The sequence below is a fragment of the Hyla sarda genome, chromosome 7 (assembly GCF_029499605.1).
Source record: "Hyla sarda isolate aHylSar1 chromosome 7, aHylSar1.hap1, whole genome shotgun sequence".
NCBI lineage: Eukaryota > Metazoa > Chordata > Amphibia > Anura > Hylidae > Hyla > Hyla sarda.
In genome coordinates, this window is record NC_079195.1 from 215,873,306 (window position 1) to 215,888,364 (window position 15,059).

The 15,059-nt window shown below is 42.6% G+C and overlaps 2 protein-coding genes across 7 annotated transcripts in view; one reads left to right on the forward strand and one right to left on the reverse strand.

Moving 5' to 3' along the window:
* Window positions 1–11,030, reverse strand: part of MIGA1 (mitoguardin 1) — a 98,167-nt gene extending 87,137 nt beyond the window's left edge. For 2 of the 4 annotated variants that reach the window (XM_056532648.1, XM_056532644.1), the window contains exon 1: window positions 2,507–2,532. In XM_056532648.1, the coding sequence (XP_056388623.1) occupies window positions 2,507–2,517 (11 nt within the window). In that variant the 5' untranslated portion in view covers window positions 2,518–2,532. Of the gene's footprint in view, window positions 1–2,506; window positions 2,533–10,573 lie in introns of those variants that run through there. The other 2 variants (XM_056532647.1, XM_056532646.1) reach the window with 2 other exon arrangements.
* Window positions 1–15,059, forward strand: part of USP33 (ubiquitin specific peptidase 33) — a 72,595-nt gene that overhangs the window by 2,981 nt on the left and 54,555 nt on the right. Inside the window, exons 2-4 of one of the 3 annotated variants that reach the window (XM_056532625.1) lie at window positions 4,610–4,713; window positions 10,640–10,693; window positions 10,781–10,843. In XM_056532625.1, the coding sequence (XP_056388600.1) occupies window positions 4,633–4,713; window positions 10,640–10,693; window positions 10,781–10,843 (198 nt within the window). In that variant the 5' untranslated portion in view covers window positions 4,610–4,632. Of the gene's footprint in view, window positions 1–4,609; window positions 4,714–10,639; window positions 10,694–10,780; window positions 10,844–11,119; window positions 11,283–15,059 lie in introns of those variants that run through there. The other 2 variants (XM_056532628.1, XM_056532630.1) reach the window with 2 other exon arrangements.

Below are 15,059 nucleotides of genomic sequence, written 5' to 3' on the forward strand. Positions count from 1 at the left end.
TACTGTACAAAGCTGCTATATACAGGTATAATGTAGTGTATACAGTGCACAGACCCTTATATACTGTATAAATGTGCTATACAGGTATAATGTAGTGTATACAGTGAACAGACTTCTATACTGTACAAAGCAGCTATATACAGGTATAATGTAGTGTATACAGTGCACAGACCCCTATATACTGTACAGAGCTGCTATATACAGGTATAATGTGTATACAGTGCACAGACCCCTATATACTGTACTGAGCTGCTATATACAGGTATAATGTAGTGTATACAGTGCACAGACCACTATATACTGTATAAATGTGCTATATACAGGCATAATGTAGTGTATACAGTGAACAAACCTCTATACTATACAACCTGCTATATACAGGTATAATGTAGTGTATACAGTGCACAGACCTCTATATATTGTACAAAGCTGCTATATACAAGAATAATGCAGTGTATACAGTGCACTGACCTACTGTACAAAGCTGCTGCAGTCATGGCCGTAAATGTTGGCACCCCTGAAATTTTTCAAGAAAATGAAGTATTTCTCACAGAAAAGGATTGCAGTAACACATGATTTGCTATACACATGTTTATTCCCTTTGTATGTATTGGAACTAAACCAAAAAAGGGAGGAAAAAAAGTAAATTGGACATAATGTCACCAGACTCTAAAAATGGTCTGGACAAAATTATTGGCCCCCTTTCAAAATTGTGGAAAAATAAGATTGTTTCAAGCATGTGATGCTCCTTTATACTCACCTGGGGCAAGTAACAGGTGTGGGCAATATAAACATCACACCTGAAAGCAGATAAAAAGGAGAGAAGTTCACTTAGTCTTAGCATTGTGTGTCTGTGTGTGTCACACTAAGCATGGACAACAGAAAGAGGAGAAGAGAACTGTCTGAGGACTTGAGAACCAAAATTGTGGAAAAATATCAACAATCTCAAGGTTACAAGTCCATCTCCAGAGATCTAGATTTGCCTTTGTCCACAGTGCGCAACATTATCAAGAAGTTTCCAACCCATGGCACTGTAGCTAATCTCCCTGGGCATGGACGGAAGAGAAAAATTGATGAAAGGTGTCAACACAGGATAGTCCGGATGGTGGATAAGCAGCCTCAAACAAGTTCCAAAGATATTCAAGCTGTCCTGCAGGCTCAGGCAGCATCAATGTCAGCGGAAACTATCTGTCTACATTTAAATAACATGAAACGCTATGGAGGAGACCCAGGAGGACCCCACTATGGAGGAGACCCAGGAGGACTTCACTATGGAGGAGACCCAGGAGGACCCCACTATGACAGGAGACCCGGGAGGACCCCACTATGGAGGAGACCCAGGAGGACCCCACTATGACAGGAGACCCGGGAGGACCCCACTATGGAGGAGACCCAGGAGGACCCCACTATGACAGGAGACCCGGGATGACCCCACTATGGAGGAGACCCAGGAGGACCCCACTATGACAGGAGACCCGGGAGGACCCCACTGCTGACACAGACACATAAAAAAGCAAGACTACATTTTGCCAAAATGAACTTGAGTAACCAAAATCCTTCTGGGAAAACGTCTTTTGGACAGATGAGGCCAAGATAGAGCTTTTTGGTAAAGCCCATCATTCTACTGTTTATCGAAAACGGAATGAGGCCTACAAAGAAAAGAACACAGTATCTACAGGGAAATATGGTGGAGGTCAATGATGTTTTGGGTTGTTTTGCTGCCTCTGGCACTGGGGGCCTTGAATGTGTGCAAGGCATCATGAAATCTGAGGATTACCAATGGATTTTGGGTCGCACTACAGCCCAGTGTCAGAAAGCTGGGTTTGTGTCCGAGATCTTACGTCTTCCAGCAGGACAATGATCCCAAACATATGTCAAAAAGCCCCCAGAAATGGACGACAACAAAGCGCTGGAGAGTTCTGAAGTGGCAGCAATGAGTCCAGATCTAAATCCCATTGAACACCTGTGGAGAGATCTTAAAATTGCTATTGGGAAAAGTCGCCTTCCAATAAGAGACCTGGAGCAGTTTGTAAAGGAAGAGTTGTCCAACATTCCGGCTGAGAGGTGTAAGAAGCTTATTGATGGTTAAAGGTGGCCACTGATTTCAGTTATTTTTTTTCCAAAAGATGTACAACCAAATATTAAGTTAAGGATGCCAATAATTTTGTCCAGACCATTTTTGGAGTTTGGTGACATTATGTCCAATTTGCTTTTTTTCCTCCCTTTTTTGGTTTAGTTCCAATACACACAAAGGGAATAAACATGTGTATAGCAAAACATGTGTTACTGCAATCCTTTTCTGTGAGAAATACTTCATTTTCTTGAAAAATTTCGGGGGTGCCAACATTTACAGCCATGACTGTATTTTTCTATCTATCTATATTTATCTATATAGATATTTGGCGCCTCTATTGTCCCCCGTCCAGGCCTTCGCTGTAAACACACTAGTGATCCATGCAGCGGCTCACACTACATATGTCAGACAGTATGGAGGTGGATACATTACGTCTTATACATTATTGATGACTCCTTGGTCAGCTGCCAGCGAGGTGCTGACGGAGGGGATACGTCCGCCCGTGGTCAGCAGCTTCCAGCGCTCTGTGTTCTGAATCTGTCAGGTTGTGGGATATGTTGTATTATTATTGCTCCTCTGTGCAATTATATACTAATGTATATTATAATAATATTACAGTATTTATTATTTTTAATATTAACATTAGTATTATTATTTTTTATTTAATTAAAAAAAATTATATATATATTGTTGAAAAATAAATATAGACAATTATAGAATCATACAAGGTCATAGAGACTCAATCACGTGGTTTAAAGCGGGAGAGGATGGGCTTAGCGCAGACTTATCTAGTGATTGGTCAAGGTGCTCAGCACGTATGTCTTCCCAGCTGTTGCAAAGCTACAGCTCCAAGCATGCCCACACAGCCTAAGGCTGCCTGGGCATGCTGGGAATTGTAGTTTTACAACAGCTGGGAAGACACTGTTTGGAAAACACTGCTCTAAACCCTGTGATAGTCCCGTACACTTACATTACGAGACCGTCTCAGTTCCATAGACATCTTCTCCCAGCTCATTCTAGAGATCTGCTGGGGTCTAAACACTCAGGCCGATCGCTTACACTTAAAGGGGTTATCCAGGCAAAGACATCTTATCCCCTATCCAAAGGATAAGATGTCTGATCGCGGGGGGCCCCGCCTCTGAGACCCCCCCCCCCCGCGATCTCCATGCAGCACCCGCATTCTATGTGGGGCTGCGTCTCCAGTCTCGGAAAGCTCTTTTCCGGGACTGGAGACGTAATGTACTGCCACGCCCCCTCGTCACGCCATGGCCCCCTCCATCCATGTATATAGGAGGCGGTGTGGCAGCCGTCTTATCCCCTACCAGACATGAATGGAGGGGGCGTGGTGTTAAGTCACATCTCCAGTCCCAGAAAGAACTTCCTGAGACTGGAGACACAGCCCTGCATAGAATGCAGGTGCTGCATGGAGATCGCAGGGGGTTCCAGCGGTGGGCCCCCGTGATCAGACATCTTATCCCCTATCCTTTGGATAGGGTATAAGATGTCTTTGCCCAGATAACCCCTTTAAAGTAGGGGAATGGTACTTGTTGAGACCAGGCTATGGCCTAGATATCAGTGATGGTTACAGCAGTTCTACTGTATAATGACCAAACAGCTTTAGGCTATGTTTTACGTGCCATCTATAGTAGAGTTCTGTATACATGCCCTGGCAGAGTACCAACCTGTTAAGGGCACTTACAGCAGTCGTTAGCAGAGAGGAGTTGATGCTGTGATTGGCTAGATGGATAAGAGAGGAAATAACTGTGTGTGTACTGCTGGCAAACAGCTTAGTGCTGGTCCCACCCCTTGAAATGGAGAGAATGAGAAATAGCTGCGCACTATGGAGGGGAATTATTGGGGCTCAATGGTTCTTTCCTTGGCTGTGGTCTTTATTCACTTGTATGTATCTATCGGTAATGACTGTTACTATGATCAGAATGTTTTTTTCCTAGGGAATATTTTCTTAGGGTGGTTTCACACCACGTTTTGTACTTACGGTTCCCGTATACGGCTGGGAGGAGAGGGCGGGGCTTAATCGCGGCACCCGCACTCAGCCGTATAGGGGAACCGTATTTAATGCATGTCTATGAGCCGACCGGAGTGAACCGCAGCCTCCGGTCGGCTGCGTTTTCGGCCGTATGCGGTTTCCCGACCATAGGCAAAAACGCGGTCGACCACGTTTTTGCCTGCGGTCGGGAAACCACATACGGCCGAAAACGCAGCCGACCGGAGGCTGCGGTTCACTCCGGTCGGCTCATAGACATGCATTAAATATGGTTTCCCTATACTGCTGAGTGCGGGTGCCGCGATTAAGCCCCGCCCCCCTCCTCCCAGCCGTATACGGGAACCGTAAGTATAAAACGTGGTGTGAAACCACCCTTACTGAAGCGATTTGTTTGTTGTCCCATTACTGGGAATGTAGGTCATGTGATCAGCGGTAATTCTGTGCCTCTGCGTCCAGCCGTGCACCGTAGCATCACAAAGACTTTTGCTTTATACAATACATCGAATTTTCTTTTTTCTTTTTTTTCGCAGAACAAGAAGCTGCAGACTTTAAAATGTCCTCCTTGGCATGCGCCTGCCCCCATCTAGAGTCTGTGGGTGAGGTGACCAAAGAAGCTCTCATTCAGAAATCTCACGTGAGTATCCATCGCTCTTACACACGATGGGACTAGGGCTACTTTGTTGGGTTCTTATCATGGTCCAGTCTGCTTGGATATTACAATGGCGTTACTAGTTGGGCACTGAATTCACTGGTTTAGGTTATAACTTCTGTATAAGGAGAGTTCAGGACTACTGTTTTAGATGCTAAATTTTGCTCACCCTACAGGATCACTATTTGGGTCTACTAGCTTGGTAGTGGGTTGGGCACTGGGTTAGGAACTACTATATGGTGACTGGCTGGGGTTACTTCATAGGCGCTAGATATGGCTGTAACTACTTTGTGGGCATTCTAATAACTTCATGAAAATGGGCCACGGCTACTGTTTGGGTGCTGATTTTGGTTGAATACAGAAAAGGGGTTAGGTGGGTTCTTTTTGATTGGCTACTGGGAAGGGAGGGGTTCCTGTTTTTTGAGTATTTAGGTGCCGTATATTTGGTTGACTACTATTTAGGTGACATTTGGTTGACTACGTTTAGGTGCCGTATACAGTGGTCCCTCAATGACGATACAATGGTAATCCGTTCCAAATGGACCATCGTTTGTTGAAACCATCGTATGTTAAGGGTTCCGTGCAATGTAAAGTATAGGACAGTGGTCTCCAACCTGCGGACCTCCAGATTTTGCAAAACTACAACTCCAAGCATGCCCGGACAGCCGTTGGCTGTTTTGCAACATCTGGAGGTCCGCAGGTTGACAACCACTGGTATTGGTGGTTATACTCACGTGTCCCCGCTGCTCCAGACCGTCACCGTTGCCCTAGATGTTGCCCTCCAGCGCTGTGGCCACGTCCCCGGGGTGTCCCCAACACTCCGGGAAGGTCTCTGCTGCCTGGGAACGTCGCTCTCCATCGCTTCCATCACGTCGCTACGCACACCCGCTCCTATTAGATGACGGGACGGCGTGCGCGGCGACGGGATGACGGCGAAGGAGAGCGACAGTGATGCAGGGGATCCTGAGGAGTACGCTACAGAGCCCCGAGGGCAGGTGAGTGATCGTCAGCGGACCACACGGGGCACCGTAAACGGCTATCCGGTGGCAGCTGAAGCAGTCTGCGCTGCCGGATAGCCGTTTATGCGATGGCCCCGACATACAAAAGCATCGTATGTTGATGCTGCCTACAACATGCGATGGCCTCTGAGAGGCCATCGTATGTTGGAATGATCGTATGTCGGGGCCATTGTAAGTCGGGGGGTCACTGTATTTGGTTGACTACTATTTCACTGACATATTTGGTTGACTACTATTTAGGTGCCGCATATTTGGTTGACTACTATTTAGGTGCCATATATTTGGTTGACTACTATTTAGGTGCCGTATATTTGGATGACTACTATTTAGGTGCCTTATATTTGGTTGACTACTATTTAGGTGCCATATATTTGGATGACTACTATTTAGGTGCCTTATATTTGGTTGACTACTATTTAGGTGCCGTATATTTGGATGACTACTATTTAGGTGCCGTATATTTGGATGACTACTATTTAGGTGCCGTATATTTGGTTGACTACTATTTAGGTGCCTTATATTTGGTTGACTACTATTTAGGTGCCGTATATTTGGATGACTACTATTTAGGTGCCTTATATTTGGTTGACTACTATTTAGGTGCCGTATATTTGATTGACTACTATTTAGGTGCCGTATATTTGGATGACTACTATTTAGGTGCCTTATATTTGGTTGACTACTATTTAGGTGCCTTATATTTGGTTGACTACTATTTAGGTGCCGTATATTTGGATGACTACTATTTAGGTGCCTTATATTTGGTTGACTACTATTTAGGTGCCTTATATTTGGTTGACTACTATTTAGGTGCCGTATATTTGATTGACTACTATTTAGGTGCCGTATATTTGATTGACTACTATTTAGGTGCCGTATATTTGGATGACTACTATTTAGGTGCCTTATATTTGGTTGACTACTATTTAGGTGCCGTATATTTGATTGACTACTATTTAGGTGCCGTATATTTGATTGACTACTATTTAGGTGCCGTATATTTGGTTGACTACTATTTAGGTGCCGTATATTTGATTGACTACTATTTAGGTGCCGTATATTTGGATGACTACTATTTAGGTGCCGTATATTTGATTGACTACTATTTAGGTGCCGTATATTTGGATGACTACTATTTAGGTGCCTTATATTTGGTTGACTACTATTTAGGTGCCGTATATTTGGTTGACTACTATTTAGGTGCCTTATATTTGGTTGACTACTATTTAGGTGCCGTATATTTGACTACTATTTAGGTGCCGTATATTTGATTGACTACTATTTAGGTGCCGTATATTTGATTGACTACTATTTAGGTGCCGTATATTTGGATGACTACTATTTAGGTGCCGTATATTTGGATGACTACTATTTAGGTGCTGTATATTTGATTGACTATAAAGGTGTTCTTATTGATACTGTGTTGAAATCTGAATGGGACTTACTAAAGTGTCTTCAGCCTAAATCTTGGCTGCCGGCTCCATTCTGAGCTACTATAACCTGGGAATCTGTCCAGACCAGTGTTTCCCAACCGGGGGGGCCTCCAACTGTTGCAAAACTACAACTCCCAGCATGCCCGGACAGCCAACGGCTGTCCGAGCATGCTGGGAGTTGTAGTTTTGCAACAGCTGGAGGCACCCCGGTTGTGAAACACTGGTCCAGACCTTTGATTTTGGACAGTTTTGAGGTATGAGGCTCAGCGTGCGTCTGAGGCTCAATATATATTCCTTAGGATTACAATTATTAATTGGTTCTTTACCACATGCCCACAGCGCATTTCAAAGCCCAGTGGTCTCAAGTGTCTGGGTGCCCATTCCAGCAAAGTAAGCAACTTCCTTTCTTTTTGTGCTCCGAACTTTTCATTCAGTCCCACATTAATGTTTAACATTAATATTTCTGTTCTTAACTAGAAATGTGCAGCTTTTTCAGTTCTTTAGGTTATGTATAGGCCCCAGGCACAGTGGATCGTGGGCGTTTCTTCCTTTTTGGAGGAGATCCTGGTTTTACTAATAGAGTCCTATTTCAAGGCTCTTATATGAGTTACTTTAAAGGGTAGCTTTCATAAAAAAAAAAACTTTTGATATATTATAGATTAATGTATGCAGAATAACTTTCTAATTGCATGTTATTAAAAAAAATATGCTTCTTTCTATTTAATTTTCCACTTTGCAAAAATGGCCACTAGGGGTCTCCCTAGCAGTCCTGGCCGCAAGCGCCCCCCCCCCCCCCTTTTTTTTTTTTTTTTATAGATTTCAGACTCGTGCTGGAGTCCTAAATCTCAGACTGTAGCCGGGACACAGACAAGCTCAGCTGGCAGCTCTGAATCTTCTCTCTGCACATGCAGTTGTAAAAAGAGAGGAGAAGAAAGATCGGAGCTCAGATAGTAAAATGAATGAGGGCATGCAGTAAGGCAGAGTCAGAAGTATGCCCTGCTGTGCAATGAGCACAGTGCTGCTGGCTCCTGCCTGTCTGATTGACAGGCAGGGAGCAGTGCTGAGCTTGTCTGTGTCCTGGCTGCAGCCTGAGATTTAGGACTCCAGCATGAGTCTGAAATCTATAAAAAGGGCTTGCGGCCCGGACTGGTAGGGAGACCCCTAGTGGTAATTTTTTCAAAGTGGAAAATTGAATAGAAGGAAACATATTTTTTAATAACATGCAATTGTAAAGTTATTCTGCATACATTAATCTAGAATATATCAAAAGTTTTTTTTTATGAAAGGTACCCTTTAAAGAGGTACTCCAGGACTTTTAAACTTGCTATTTACAGGATGAGACAAGAACATTTAGCGCTCAGTCGAAGGTCCCGTATAAAGTGTACCTTTCGGAAAAACAAAAAGTGTAACTTGGAGAAACTTTTGACGTGTCCTAGCAACAAGTCGAAAGTTTGAACCGGGATCTGAGAGTTCAGACCTCTGCCGATCAGGAGAACAAGCTGGGAGAAGTCTGCGCTGCCCCGCACTCCTCTCCTGCCCTGTGTCACATGGTCAATACACACTCCATAGACTTACATTGAAAGTGTGTTTCAATCACGTGACATGGAGCCGGGAGAGAAGCCGCAAACTTCTCCCGGTTTGTTCTCTTGTTAGATAGTGGTCTGAACACTCAGACCCCCGCTGATCCAAACTTTTGACATGCCACGTTTTTCCAAAAGTTTTTCCAAAAGACAGTGACTATTTAAAGTGGTACTCCACTGGAAAACATTTTTTTTTTTTTTTTTAAACAACTGGTGCCAGAAAGTTAAACAGATTTGTAAATGATTTCTATAAAAAAAAATCTTAATCCTTCCAGTACTTATCAGCTGCTGTATGATCCACAGGAAGTTCTTTTCTTTTTGAATTTCCTTTCTGTCTGACCCCAGTGCTCTCTGCTGACACCTCTGTCCATTTCAGGAACTGTCCAGAGCAGGAGAGTTTCCCTATGAGGATTTTCTCTTACTCTGGACAGTTCCTGACATGGACAGAGGTGTCGGCAGAGAGCACTGTGGTCAGGCAGAAGTTGATTTAAAAAAATAAAATAAAAAATAAATAAATTATTTATATATATATATATATATATATATATATATATATATAAAATATTTTTATTTTTTTTCCAGTAGAGTACCCTTTTAAGGATTAATTAAAACATTACAGCAAATGTCACCATACAAGACCAGATGCTTGACATGTTTTGAGGAGAGTTTACCCCTTAGTCATAAGCTCAAGGGGTAACCTCCAAAACGCGTCAAGAACGTGCTCTTGTATTGTGTTAGTCTGCTGTAATGTTTTAATGGATCCTTAATAAAAAAAAATAATAATTATAAGTTGCCTTAGACTGAGCGCTGGATTTTCTTCTCTCGCTTTCTAAGGTTAACTAACTGCACTTGCGACTATCAGTGCACTCTTGAAGGAATACAACAGTGAGAGAACTGACGCTATCCTTTTGTTTATCTACAGGGTAGGGCAGTGTTTCCCAACCAGGGTGCATCCAGCTGTTGAAAAACTACAACTCCCAGCATGCCTGGACAGCCTCTGGCTGTCTGGGCATGCTGGGAGTTGTAGTTTTGCCACAGCTGCAGGCACCCTGGTTGGGAAACTGGGTGTGAACCCAGCTAAAGCTGTTTTTTGCAATACAGTTCCCGTATCAGGTTTTTGATTTAAAAAAAAGGTTTCCTCAAAACCTGACTAAACTGTATCAAAACGTGTGTACAAATTTTAACCCGTATACGGTTTGAAAAATTATATCCGGTTGCGTCCGTTTTTTTAAGAAAAAAAAAAATGTATACGCTTTTAACTTTTCACTCCATTTTGAATAAAGTTTCACTTGTTTGATTGAAATTCCAAGAAAAAAAACTGTGCAAAATCGAAAACCGTATGGTGCAAACCGGATGGAACCGTACGCACATACGGTTCTTTACATGTCCCATTTAAAAACAAAAAAAATAATAATAATAATAATTATACGTCTCAATACGGTTTTTCACCCCGACCAAGAACCGTGGTAGGCTACGGTTTTGGGTACGGGGAAAAAAAACTGACAAAACCTTACAGGATTCTAAATGGACACAACCTGATGCATTGTTTTGGCATACGGTTTTCAATGGAGAGTCAATGCATATGGTTTTTCAAATTGAAAACGTATACAGGAACTGTAGTGCAAAAACGTGGCGTGAACCCAGCTTAAGTCCTTCCCACCAACAATCTCCGGAACAGGGTTCCGGTTCACACTTTGCATGGAACGGTGGGGTCAGCACACGCTCGTTTTGACCACACTGCTAATTTGCGTACTCCCCCCGTAAAGCGTACACCAGCTAGATCTGATCAATAAAAATCAGTACCCCCTCTGACCTGTAGGGGGTGACATTTTCAGAATCTCCTTGTGTAACGGTTTTGTTCCCTTTTTTTCCTATGTAGGGAAGCTGTCAAGACTGCAAAGTCAAGGGACCAAACCTTTGGGCTTGTTTAGAGGTAAGAAAGTTCCTTCCGACGTTCTTCGCCGTTGCCGGCCTGAATACTGCAGCTTTGTAAACTCTTGCTCTCTCTTTTTCCGGATAGAATGGCTGTTCCTATATTGGCTGCGGAGAGTCGCACGTGGACCATAGCACTACTCATTCTCAGGTCAGTCTGAATGTAAATGACATTTTAGTATGGGAAGAATCCTACAGGTAATGCACGTAGTGGGTCCGTTTCATCTATATGATTTGGCGCTGGAGACACAACTGAGTTGACTACGATTTGCCTCCGAATCTTCTTGCGGTTCATATAGGGGGAGATTTGTCAAAACCTGTCCAGAGGAAAAGATGCTGGGTTGCCCATAGCAACCAATCAGATCGCTTCTTTCACTTTTGAAAAGGCCTCTGCAAAATGAAAGCAGCGATCTGATTGGTTGCTATGGGCAACTCGGCAACATTTCCTCTGGACAGGTTTTGATAAATCTCCCCCATAATCCGTATTCTCCATGAAGCTGCAGGTTTGACTGTTGGCATGAAGGATCTTAGGGTGCTGATAATTGTAGTGTAGGCCTTGGCACCCACCGACACACGGACGGGCACATGCTGTACTGACTGGATAATTATTCGATAGTTCAATCTGTATTAGGGTGCGTTCACACTGCGGAATCTCCGCTCGCTGAATTCAGCAAACGGCCATTCCGTCTGGCAGCCGCCGCCAAAAATACTTCGGCGCTAGGGCCACGGGGTACTGAGCCATCACCATTGACAGCTATGCAGTGCTCGCGGAATCCGCGCAAAGAATGAACATGTTCGTTCTTTGCGCGGAACAGTTTCAGCGGCGGAATTATCCGCCACTGAAATTCAGCAGTGTGAACGGGTCTCGCGGAAACCCATTCACACTAATGTTAAGTTCGCCTGTGGACTTCCGTGGGAATTCCGTAGTGTGAACGTATCCTTAGGCTGCATTCACACCACTTTTTTACAATACAGTTCCCGTATCAGGTTTTTGATGAAAAACGGATGTGTACAAATTTCAACTTGGATGCAGTTAAAAAACCGTATACGGATTGAAAAATGATGTCCAGTTGCATCCGTTTTTTTTAAAGAAAATAACGTATACGTTTTTAACTTTTCATTCCATTTTGAATAAAGTTTCACTTGTTTGATTGAAATTCCAAGAAAAAATTAAACTGTGCAAAGTCAAAAACCGTATGATGAAAACCGGATGGAACCGTACGCACATACGGTTCTGTACGGTTCCCATTGACTCCCATGTTTAAAAAAAAACAAAAAATAAAAAAACTTATGCGGTTTAACACTGTTTTTTTTTCACCCGGACCAAAAAATTTGGTAGTCTATGGTTTTAGGTACGGGTTAAAAACCGGACAAAACTGTATGAGATGCAAAACGGACTAAACCTGATGATGCGTTTGACATACAGTTTTCTATACGGTTCCGTACGGTTTTTAACTTGAAACCGTATACGGGAACTGTATAGCAAAAACATGGTGTGTATGCACCCTTAGGCTGTATACAGTACCCCTGAATGTAATACTGGTGGCCTATCCTTACAATAGGCCAGCGTTTGCCAACCAGCGTGACTCCTGATGTTGAAAAACTACAACTCCCATCATGCCCGGACAGCCAAAGGCTGTCCGGGCATGCTGGGAGTCGTAGTTTTGCAACAGCTGGAGGCACGCTGGTTAAAAAAACACTGCAATAGCCCTTAAAGGGGTACTTCACTGGCCAGCGTTCAGAACATTTAATTCTGAACGCTGTGGGGGTTGACCACGCCCCCTCGTGCCGGCATGACACACCCCCTCGATGTAGGTCTATAGGAGGGGGCGGACCCCCGCAGCGCGCACACAGCGTTCAAAACTAAATGTTCCGAACGCTGGCCAGTGGAGTAACCCTTTAAAGGAAATCTGCAGTGAAAACAACTATCCACAGGATACTACTCTATGCACCCCTCCATTTAGCTAAACTGAAGAAGCTGATGTAGTGCAGCGTAGGTTATTATTAGAGAATAATGTAGAGGTTCTTGTGTATGCCTTGTGCTTACCTGTTTAAAGGGGTACCCTCGTGGAATTTTTATTTATTTATTTATTTATTTTTAAATCAACTGGTGCCAGAAAGTTAAACAGATTTGTAAATCACTGCTATTATAAAATCTTAATCCTTCCAGTACTTTTTAGGGGCTGTATACTAAAGAGAAATCCAAAAAGAAATGCATTTCCTGTGCTGCCCTGACCACAGTGCTCTCTGCTGACCTCTGCTGTCCACTTTAGGAACAGTCCAGAGAAGTATATGTTTGCTATGGGGATTTTCTCCAGTTCCTAAAATGGACAGCAGAGGTCAGCAGAGAGCACTGTGGTCAGGACATCACAGGAAATGCATTTCTTTTTGGATTTCTCTTTTTAGTATAAAGCCCCTAAAAAGTACTGGAAGGATTAAGATTTTTTTAATAGAAGTGATTTACAAATCTGTTTTACTTTCTGGCATCAGTTGATTTAAAAAAAAAAAAAAGTTTTCCACGGGAGTACCCCTTTAAGCAGATGTTGCATGGGAATCATGGGAAATGCTACCTACATTTCCAATTAATTCCTCTGGCTTTGCAGAGAGAAGGGGGGGAAGGGTCTTATCTCTGCAATTCACCTAATATGATCAATCTAATCACCTGGCTAGACTCCACTAGAAGCTTAAACTGCTGAGACTCATAAGTGGGTTGGTGTCCGTTCACACTATGTCTCTTATTAAGTGTTATTTTTTTTAATTTTTATTTTTTAAGTGAAATATTGCCATAAAAGGAAAGTGATTTAGCCTATAATCACAATTGAGGGGTTTTATGAAGATTTGAAGTTTTCAGGCTGTGTTTGCTTATTGCTTTTTTACAGTATACAGTATATATTTCAAAAAATATATTTTTTAACTGCATTTGGCCTTGTTTTTGCTGTGATTTACCAAAGATCACTGTAAAAATGACTTTTTTTTTTTTTTACCAGACAAGAGCACAATTTTTACTCTATTACTCTTATACAGATAGAGCTGGAGGGGAGGTGTATAACTACTATAGGATCAGGATATATAAAGATAGCAGCAGTATACAGATTAAGTTGTAGGGGAGGTGTATGAATGTGATAGGGGATGTCATCCTGTAGTTTATAGGAAGTCAGCAGACCCAGGACACACATTAAAGGGGTACTCCGGTGGAAAATTTATTTTTGTTTTTATTTTTTTATTTTTAAATGAAATGGCGCCAGAAAGTGAAACAGATTTGTAAATGACCTCTATTAAAAAATCTTTACCCTTCCAGTACTTTTTAGCAGCTGTATGCTACAGAGGAAATGCTTTTGATTTTTGAATTTCTTTTTTGTCTTGTCCACAGTGCTCTCTGCTGACACCTCTGTCCGTATCAGGAACTGTTCAGAGCAGGAGAAAATCCCCATTGCAAACCTATGCTGCTCTGGACAGTTCCTGACACGGACAGAGGTGTCAGCAGAGAGCACTGTGTTCGTGATGTCAGCAGAGAGCTCTGTGTCCCAAAAAGAAAAAATAATTTCCTCTGTAGTATTCAGCAGCTAATAAGTACTGGAAGGATTAAGATTTTTTTATTAGAAGTCATTTACAAATCTGTTTTACTTTCTGGCACCAGTTCATTTAAAAAAAAATTATGGTAAGTTCATCCGGTCTAAGTTGGTGTTTCCCAACCAGGCTCCCTCCAGCTATTGCAAATCTACAACCCCCAGTATGCCCGGACAGCCGAAGGCTGTCCGGGCATGCTGGGAGTTATAGTTTTGCAACAGCTGGAGGCACCCCAGTTGGGAAACACTGGTCTATGTATCAGGCTTAGTTCATACATTGCACTGTGGACAAGACAAAAAATAAATTAAAAAAAGAAAAGTATTTCCTCTGTAGCATACAGCAGCTAATAAGTACTGGAAGGATAAAGATTTTTTTTTATAGAAGTAATTTACAAATCTGTTTAACTTTCTGGCACCAGTTCATTTAAAAAAAAAAAAAAAAAAAAAAAAAAATGTTTCCCACCGGAGTACCCCTTTAAGCACCATGCTCTTCCTTGAGTCAGACTCACATGACTCAGTTACAGTAATAAAAAACATGGATTCAGCTATGCTGAAATGAAACAAATAACGCTGTAGGACTAGTGAGGGTGAGTGTACATATGAGTTGCTAAAAAAAAACGGAAAAAAAAACTGGAGTGCTGCTTTAAGGTTCCAGTGTATCATTGTTTACACTATAGCGCCGTTCATGTGGCTGTGGCTGTGGCTGGTACTGCAGTTCTCTTGAATGGGACTGAACTTCAGTACTAGGAACAGCCCTGAGTATGCTTGGACAGGCTCAGTGATGACCCTAATAGGGTGTAC